The following is a 10,103-nucleotide window of genomic DNA, read 5'->3' on the forward strand; positions in this document are numbered from 1 at the left end:
CCTACCCTCTCCTGCTGTTGTCGTATGTTGTGTTTCCCTTGTTCACCAGCTGAACGCCCTACCGGTATTACAAACCTCCCACGTGCACATTTGCTGACAGCGCAGAGTTCACGAGTTCTGTACAAGACTGGGTACGTCCTGATCACCGGCTCACGAGTTCCATTTCAAGGCATCTTAAAACTACGCTAGCGAGCTAACAAATTAATATCAGGTTAGCCAAATATACTACTACTACTTTGGGCTGCCCCCGTTAGGGGGCGCCACAGTGGATCACCCGTCTCCATCTCTTCCTGTCCTCTGCATCTTCCTTTGTCACACCAGCCACCTGCATGTCCTCCCTCACCACATCCATACACCACCTCTTTGGCCTTCCTCTTCTCCTCTTCCCTGGCAGCTCCATATTCAGCATCCTTCTCCCAGTATACCCAGCATCTCTCCTCCACACATGTCCAAACCATCTCAATCTTGTCTCTGTTGCTTTGTCTCCAAACCGTCCAACCTGAGCTGTCCCTCTAATATACTCGTTCCTAATCCTGTCCCTCTTCATCACTCCCAATGAAAATCTTATCATCTTCATCTCTGCCACCTCCAGCTCCACCTCCTGTCTTTTCATCATTGCCACTCTCTCCTTACCATACAACATAGCTGGTCTCACAACCATCTTGTAAACCTTCCCTTTAACTCTTGCTGGTACCCTTCTGTCACAAATCACTCCTGACACTCTTCTCCACCCACTCCACCCTGCCTGCACCCTCTTCTTCACCTCTCTACTGCACTCCCCGTTACTTTGGACAGTTGACTCCAAGTATTTAAACTCAAACGCCTTCGTCACCTCTACTCCTTGCATCCTGACCATTCCACTGTCCTCCCTCTCATTCACGCATAGGTATTCCATCTTGCTCCAACTGACTTTCATTCCTCTTCTCTCCAGTACATACCTCCACCTCTCCAGGCTCCCCTCCACCTGCTCCCTACTCTCACTACAGATCACAATGTCATCCGCGAACATCATCGTCCACGGAGACTCCTGCCTGATCTCGTCCGTCAACCTGTCCATCACCATTGCACCATTGCAGGTTAGCCAAATATAATAACATTAAATGTATTAAAGTGTAACGATATATGGTAGCAGTACAGCGAACTGCCATCACAGACCCGTTGATAACCAGAACACCGTAATATATAATGTTCCCCCGTGGAAACAACCGAATTAAATATCACTCATATATTTTCGGAATGTGTGTGTGTGTGGTGTTAGTGTGTGTGTGTGTTAGTTAGTGTAGATAGCGGGACCGAAAACTAAAGCACTTATGATCCTAATTCTTTTTGGAGGTGGTAGGTATTGTCTCAGAGAGTGAGGGGAAAATCCCAGAAAATTAAAATTATGCATAAATATGCAAAATATGCATTTTTCTAAAAATGGCTAAAAACCACTTTTCTCGGCATTTCAGATGATTCTGAGCATCTTTGATTTTTTTCGCCTATATAAAAAAAATGTTCTGGGACTTAGAAATGTTTTGGCATTATGCAAAATATATATGCTGCAAAAATGCACTTATGATCCTCATTTTTTTTGGAGGTGGTAGGTATTGCTCCAGAGAGGACCAGAAAAATAGCAGAAAATTAAAATAACTATAATAATTATGCATAATTATGCAAAATATGCATTTTCTAAAAATGGCTAAAAACCACTTTTCTCGGCATTTCAGATGATTCTGAGCATTTGGGGGAGGGAGTTGGAGTGGGGGGGGGGTTTAGGGGCAGGGGGAAGGCGGTTAGCTGGCAAGATGAAGAGGAGGGAGATCTAGACGGGTGGATAACCAAACCGCTACATTGTAGCGGGGCTCTTCTAGTGTATAATATATAGTGTAGGATTTTCCTCATAGCTTGTCTAAAACTAGCGAGCTAACTAGCAAGTATCAGCTAGCCAGAGTCCTAGTTGTCCATCCATTTTAATCATACAATAATTTCATTCAGGTGTATTAACAACCTGTAATCATTAACAACCTGTAACCATAACCCTACATTCCTACTTAATGTTAACCTTCATTCCTTGATGTATTAAAAACTGATCTGACAGAAATTAATCAAACATGCTAGCCCGGCAGCTCATTATGTTAACAATAATTAAGTTAAAATATTGAACAGCTAATGTTGAGCACATATAAAAATAACAGTATTTACTATACTAATGACAGGTAATGCAGTAATGCGAGTGAATTATCAAAAATCTTACTTCCTAACAATCAGCTTATCAACTGAAATGGCTTGATACACAATGGGAAGCAATGGTGTGAATATCAATGTTTGGAACTGTTCATGGTCCCCATAACCCTTTAATGTAGTGAATTCAGGGGGCAGCCGGGAACCGAACCCAGGTCTTCCGCACCACGGGCGACTAAGTTAACCAGTCGACTAAAGGGTCCGACCCGTTAGCCAAGGGCCTAGCGAATCTAGTCATACATGTGTGTGTGTGTGTGTATATATATATCTGGTGAAACTCCTCACTGTCAGGTGAAAAGAAGCGGCTGGTGACTCCACACGTATGGGAGGAGGCATGTGGTAGTCTGCAGCCCTCCCTGGATTGGCAGAGGGGGTGGAGCAGCGACCTGGACGGCTCGGAAGGGTGGGGTAATTGGCCGAATACAGTTGGGGAGAAAAATCCCCCCCAAAAAAGTATAAAATTATTATTAATTCAATTCATTGTCATTAAAAACAATGTGCTGGCACATGTTAAAAGTGAAATGAGGGGTATTAAGTACCAAATGTATAAATATTACGTGTATTTGGATTTTGTATAAAAAATTGTTGCCATTTTTATAAGAACTACGCTAGAATGCATCCATGTAGTGGGTTACATAACCAAACTCATGTTATAATACCGCATATAGGAAGCTGGCTATTCTCACATCAAAACCGCTGAAGGTATTTTCGGTATCACCTCTTTATGGTATTCAAGGAAAGTTTATTGTTGATTTTCCTAAATAATTACTTTGGAAGCTAAAATTCTCCAAATTTGCATCACCAACAACGCTTGCTGCTTGAATCGCCACAAAAATAAACGTACTTCAAATTAGCAACAAATACTTACATAGGAAATGAGACGGCGTCGTTACTATGGCCACACGGTGAGGGGGGGGGTGACTCAAAATGTGAAAGCAAACACCAGACTGTAAAAGAAACCAAATGACTTCCACAGGTGTTGAGTGAACACTTATAAGAAATGTATAGTCAAAATTGCTGTAATGTCATAGTTAATTAAAGAGGGGAAAAAAACATCAAAAATGTTGGAAAACTTGTTTATTAAATGATACTTTCTTGTGTAGTTCACACTTTAATGATCACCAGTTTATTAATGTTGTATATCGTTTCATAAAGAAAAACACTCCAACAACATCAAATCTATGAAATTAGTCTCAAAGGAAGTTGAATCTCTTCAGTTCATCTGGACACAAGGTTTACTGAGAAAAAGGTTTCGCCGCTCGTCTAACTGGCCTCCTCGGTCTCAGCTGACTGCTTTGTGAGGGTGGGGGTACCTGCAGTCGGCTGACACTGAAGAGGTCACTTCTCTCAGTAAACGTGTCCGGGTGAACTGAAGAGATTCAACTTTCTCTGACTTCCTTCCCTGGACTATTGAGCCTGCATAAGGACATTACACATAATTAGTAGGCAATTCTTCTGAATTTAACACCCCCCCCCCAAAAAAAAGATGTATGAAACGGCACAAAAATCAGACAATTATTTACACCTCTCCAAAAAAATAAAATACAAAATCCAGAAAATATTCAGTTTTGAAGCTGGGCTACGATATCCACGCTAAGCATCCTTCTCAGGGTAAGCTGTCACGTATGCCTCCACCATTGCATCCAGGTCATACCTCGCATCGGAGTTGACGTTCAGAAGTGCGAGGCTTTTGGATCTGCAGTTGTCTGGCGTGTTCTCCATGTACATCTTGAAGCGTCTATAGGAAACATCACTTTTGTTCTCAAGAACAAAGGTAGGGAGGGTGCCGATGACCTTCAAGACGGCAAGCATGTTCGGGAAGAACTTCACATCGGCCAACTGCAACGTTTCGTGTAGAGTGCAGGGCACGACGTCACCTTTGCTCCTGTGGCTCCATTTAACCCACCAGCAGTGCAGCTCAGCCGGGAGGGTTCCTGCATTAGGAATGTCGTTTTTGTACATCTGGATGTTTTCCATCTCTGGTTCAGCCGACTTATTCTGCTCTAGGACAGTCGGGACCAGCGATAGACATCTCAGGGCCTTCAGGTGATTCTCACAGAAGAGTTCCTTCATTTCTTTAACAACATGGTCTACCACTGGGACAGTCAGGTGCTGCTTGTAGTAGCTCTCTGGCTGAACCATGGTTCTGGATCCTGACCGATGCTTCAAGACTGACCATGGAACCTTTACTTGGATCTCCAAAGAAGCAGCAAGATTGACGGCTTCCTCATACCAGAACTCATGGTATACATCAATGTTGTCAGACACCTCCGTCAAGGAGTGCAATACAGCTTTTAAACTGTCTGCAGCAAAATAAGCGTCGGCTGCTTCCCCTTGCACATTCTTTCCGAAGGCCCGAGTGAGCGACAGAGTGTTCTTCAGCACAACTAAGGACATAACAAACTCAAAATCAGCGAGCATTTTTGAAATCTGCAATGCATAATGAGTAATCTTATCACCCCACTGCATTTCCTCATTGTCATGCACACTGTCCACACAGAGTAGTAGGGATTCAATCAAGACAACTGCCACCTCAAAAGCATCATGCCTTGTGGTCCAGCTGGTGCGGCTGACCTCTTTCAGTTCATTGGCTTTATCTTCTTTGTCCGAGTAGAAAATTGAAATGGCGTGCTCCAACTCTAACTGCAGCGAGAGGGACTGACTGAAGAATGATGTAATCTTCCTGAAGGTAGACATGACGAGCTGAACTCCTGAGACAGCCATACTGTTAGCCAGAGAAATAGTCAAGGCACAAACAGAGCTTGGCGTTAACGTTGCCATTGGATACTTCTGTGACAACTTGGAGGCAAAAGCTTTTATTTTTCTAAAATGCGAACCAGAGCAGGAGTGAGCCTGACCTCTGCAATGTTCCATATTTAAGCCCCATTTGTCAGTCAGCTCAGCCAGCAGCCGCTCAGCCAAGGCTTCTCCATCCCCCTCAAAAGGCAAGAGTCCAGCCAACTTTTCCTGCTGGCAGTTCGTTTGGTCCACATAGCGCAGAAATACAGGTAGGTGCCACTCTTCTGAGATCTTCACCAAATCATCAGTCACTAATGAGAACAACACATTTTGTCTGACTTCTTTCAAGAGCTCATCACGGATGCACTTTTCGCACACTTCAACCAGCTGACTTAACTGAGATGATGAGCAGCATTCTTTATTCTCAGGTTGTGCGTCATACCTCTTCTTTAAGGCTTCATCCCCAGCATTCATGCGGTAATCTAGCAAGGCCTGAAAATTGCTTGAAGCGAGGGACTCCTGTTTATCAGCAGCAGGTCCTTTTAAATGAATGTTCTGCACTCCCAGCAGGACAAGAACCTCAAATAAAGACTTAAGGTAATCTTTGTATTCGTCTTCCTCTGAAACGGTTGGAGTGTCAGACTCCTTGTCTTTTTCACTCTTTGCAGTTTCTAAAGGGGAAACAGAAATTGTTTCAAAAATGTCTGAGAGCGTTTGTGCATCGCCAAGACATAATGAGGGGTTGAATAGCTTAATGCAGTGTTTCTCAAGCCAGTCCTCAAGGAACCCCCCTATCCTGCAGATTTTCATTGTAACCCTGCATAAGTAGCCCTGCTTGTACTTACTCGACCAATCATCTCGCAGCACTTAATTATGCAAGGTGTGCGACATCTGACAAAATTCATTGCTGATTGGTTGAAAAACTACAAACAGGTACCTATTCAGGGTTGCAAAGAAAATATGCAGGATAGGGGGTCCTTGAGGACTGGGTTGAGAAACACTGGCTTAATGACTCAATATTCATTCAAGAGCTACAAACAGTATTGTCTGCAAGATAGCATACTTCCTACAACTGTTCACATTACTTTTCATTTACAAAGCTTTTATTGATGTTGCATTTGTAAAAAACTAACAGAACTACTCACTTTTCTTCGCATTTTTCTCCGTTTCATCATTTTTGTCCTGCCAAAATAAAGACAACAAGCAGAATATATTTTACTAGATTTTTGAAAAAATCTACTACTACTACTACCAATATGTAGTATCGTTAGAACAAATCAAACTATACCAAGTATTAAAATATATAGACTTATCCTGACCTACCGCTGGTTTCTTTCGCTTTAATTGTCCATTTTCAGATTGGCCAGACACATCAAAAATAGTTGGTATGGCATCGTCCTTCAGTGTTGTATTCAGAGAATCCTAAAAGCAAACAAGCTGAAAAGTTAATTCAACTCAAAAATACTACTTTCCAGATTTTACTTTATAAAAAGATGGGAGAATTTTCCCATGATATGATTGCCAAACAATGGGGCAGGAAGCTCATGGGCTTGCCTTTTACAGTGTCTACCATTAAACACACGATGGAGATCACAGAAATAATCTGGTTTTCCAGGCACCATCGGCCGTGACCGCAGCCCAAGTCTCAACATCACGTTAAAACTTACGTTCTTCTCGATGGAAGCAGCGTCGAAGTGTTTCACACAGAGTCGGCAGTATCTGTACAAATGGTCGAGTGACTTCTCCTGGAGGTCTTCGCAGCGTGAGTTTTCCACCCACTTCTTGCATCTGATGGGGAGAGCAAACTCAGGTTGAAAACATGTTTAAAACCACACAGAAGTTGAAAAATTTGCTTCACTTATGACCGGGCAAAAAAAAAGAAGAAACACAACGAATGAAAAATTCTTCTTCTCATCTTCTTTCACCATGAATGAGAAAGTGGTAGCGGTTCATTCCAGTGAAACAGAACCAAAAACTATAACTTCAAAAAAAATACCAGAAAATGTCAAAACAAACTCTAAAGACAACGGTTTTTTTTACCGCCTCACCTTTCCCTTCCCCCTTCTGAAAATGAGTGTGACAGTCGTTATAAAAGGGGAACGAAGAAGGTTCAAATCACATCTGCCATTCAACTGTGCCATATGAAATTAAAAATGTCCAAGGTTATCTTTTTTTAACCTAACTGGTGTCAACAATGACCTGTTAGGACGTTTGAGACAAACTATGCTGAGATCCTTTTCTTTTTTTTTTGGCATTCCATAAGGACCAACGTCACAGGTCACTTTTTACAGCTTTGTCATCAAGTGCTACAAGTTTATGAAGGGTGAGGACGATGCCTTCAGATAGATAATTTTGTCCTCAGGGAAGAAATTCTTTTACACACTTGAAGCAAGTACTACATTAATACAAACAAACCAAATAACACTCTAACCCACCAAGTCAGACGTTACACAGTAACACATATGAGCCAACAGTAGCACATATGAACTAACAGTAGTACATGTGAACTAACAGTAGTACATGTGAACTAACAGTAGTACATGTGAACTAACAGTAATATATATGAGCTACAGTAATATATATGAGCTACAGTGATACATAATAGCTACAGTAATACATATGAGCTACAGTAACACATATTAGCTAAAGTAACTCATATTAGCTACAGTAATACATATGAGCTACAGTAACACATATGAGCTACAGTAATACATATTAGCTACAGTAACACATATGAGCTACAGTAACACATATGAGCTACAGTAATACATATTAGCTACAGTAACACATATGAGCTACAGTAACACATATGAGCTACAGTAATACATATTAGCTACAGTAATACATATGAACTACAGTAACACATATTAGCTACAGTAATACATATTAGCTACAGTAATACATATGAACTACAGTAACACATATTAGCTACAGTAACACATATGAGCTACAGTAATACATATGAGCTACAGTAATACATATGAGCTACAGTAATACATATTAGCTACAGTAACACATATTAGCTACAGTAATACATATGAATTACAGTAACACATATTAGCTACAGTAACACATATGAGCTACAGTAATACATATGAATTACAGTAACACATATGAGCTACAGTAACACGTATGAGCTACAGTAATACATATTAGCTACAGTAACACATATTAGCTACAGTAACACATATGAGCTACAGTAATACATATGAACTACAGTAACACATATTAGCTACAGTAACACATATTAGCTACAGTAACACATATGAGCTACAGTAATACATATTAGCTACAGTAATACATATGAACTACAGTAATACATATGAGCTACAGTAACACATATGAGCTACATTAATACATATGAGCTACAGTAATACATATGAGCTACAGTAATACATATGAGCTACATTAATACATATTAGCTACAGTAATACATGAGCTACAGTAATACATATGAGCTACAGTAATACATATGAGCTACAGTAATACATGAGCTACAGTAATACATATGAGCTACAGTAACACATATGAGCTACAGTAATACATATGAACTACAGTAATACAGATGAGCTACAGTAACACACATGAGCTGACAGTAATATATATTAGCTACAGTAACACATATGAGCTACAGTAACACATATTAGCTACAGTAACACATATGAGCTACAGTAACACATATGAACTAACAGTAATATATATTAGCTACAGTAACACACATGAGCTAACAGTAATATATATTAGCTACAGTAATACATATGAGCTACAGTAACACATATGAGCTAACAGTAATATATATTAGCTACAGTAACACATATTAGCTACAGTAACATATATGAACTAACAGTAATATATATTAGCTACAGTAATACATATGAACTAACAGTAATATATATTAGCTACAGTAACACATATTAGCTACAGTAACACATATGAACTACAGTAATATATATTAGCTACAGTAACACATATTAGCTACAGTAACACATATGAACTAACAGTAATATATATTAGCTACAGTAACACATATGAACTAACAGTAATATATATTAGCTACAGTAACACATATGAACTAACAGTAATACATATTAGCTACTGTAACACATATGAGCTACAGTAACACATATGAACTAACAGTAATACATATTAGCTACAGTGACACATATGAGCTACAGTAACACATATGAACTAACAGTAATATATATTAGCTACAGTAACACATATTAGCTACAGTAACACATATGAACTAACAGTAATATATATTAGCTACAGTAACACATATGAACTAACAGTAATATATATTAGGTACAGTAACACATATGAACTAACAGTAATATATATTAGCTACAGTAACACATATGAACTAACAGTAATATATATTAGCTACAGTAACACATATGAACTAACAGTAGTACATATGAACTAAGAGTAAATCAGGCATTACACCGTACACGTATTAAAAACACATCTGGATATGTATTTAATATCCAGCCCTTTACCCCAGCTTGCAGCTACTGACCTACCGTTGGGGGTCTCTGGGGAACCTGAAGAGAGGCGCATCGTAGCATGCGCCGCAGCTCGCGGCAGCGCAGCGATTTTGCATCCTGGAAACTCCTGCGCGCGACACGCCGCTCGCGCTCAGCCAGCCGCCCCGGGTAAAGCCTCACAACGAACCGGCTAACGACTCACCCGAGCGCACACAGCACGCCACGGACATGGCAGGGTAAACAACCGCGCCATCTCCTTCCCATGATCCTTAGCGGCAATTTCAAACTCCCTGCCCGCCAAAGTTGGTTTGCCCGAAGAAGACTCGCCACTCGCTGATCTCCGCCGTCGTCCCCCCCCCCGCGTTTGCGAGCGCCCCCTAGGTAAGGCGCGTACCATTCCTAAAATAAATGGCGGAGGGTAGGCTTACGAATGGGCTCTCCGAGACCCTGCCACCGCGACTCCCATCTTGTTTTCCGGGTTCTAGGGGGCGCTGTATCCGAAAAAAACTCTCAAGTCCCATTAAAGTTAACAAGAGACACCCCGTATCGAATCCCGCACCCGGCAAGAAAATAACACCCGTTACCTAGGGACTAACGTGTCTTACTAGTAGTTTACAATATGTGGTGGGAAATTCCAAAAAAATGTCGTTTTGT

The 10,103-nt window shown here is 40.8% G+C and overlaps 1 protein-coding gene across 1 annotated transcript; it reads right to left on the reverse strand.

Moving 5' to 3' along the window:
- Positions 1–3,294: 3,294 nt before the first annotated feature.
- Positions 3,295–9,705, reverse strand: thap12a (THAP domain containing 12a). Its single transcript, XM_056285283.1, has 5 exons — positions 9,486–9,705; positions 6,630–6,750; positions 6,286–6,384; positions 6,108–6,144; positions 3,295–5,633 (listed from the first exon to the last, which is right to left on the reverse strand). The coding sequence occupies exons 1-5, from the start codon at positions 9,563–9,565 to the stop codon at positions 3,817–3,819; spliced, it is 2,154 nt and encodes a 717-aa protein (XP_056141258.1). The 5' UTR covers positions 9,566–9,705; the 3' UTR covers positions 3,295–3,816.
- Between the last annotated feature and the right edge of the window lie 398 nt (positions 9,706–10,103).

Source organism: Lampris incognitus, chromosome 8 (genome assembly GCF_029633865.1).
Source record: "Lampris incognitus isolate fLamInc1 chromosome 8, fLamInc1.hap2, whole genome shotgun sequence".
NCBI lineage: Eukaryota > Metazoa > Chordata > Actinopteri > Lampriformes > Lampridae > Lampris > Lampris incognitus.

Excerpts from the sequence above, each read along its gene's own strand:
- thap12a (XM_056285283.1), bottom strand. The coding sequence starts at position 9,565 with ATGCAAAATCGCTGCGCTGCCGCGAGCTGCGGCGCATGCTACGATGCG. Across the intron at positions 6,145-6,285 it reads TAAAGCGAAAGAAACCAGCG|GACAAAAATGATGAAACGGA; the intron begins GTAGGTCAGGAT and ends TTATTTTGGCAG. Across the intron at positions 5,634-6,107 it reads GGAGAAAAATGCGAAGAAAA|AAACTGCAAAGAGTGAAAAA; the intron begins GTGAGTAGTTCT and ends TTTCCCCTTTAG.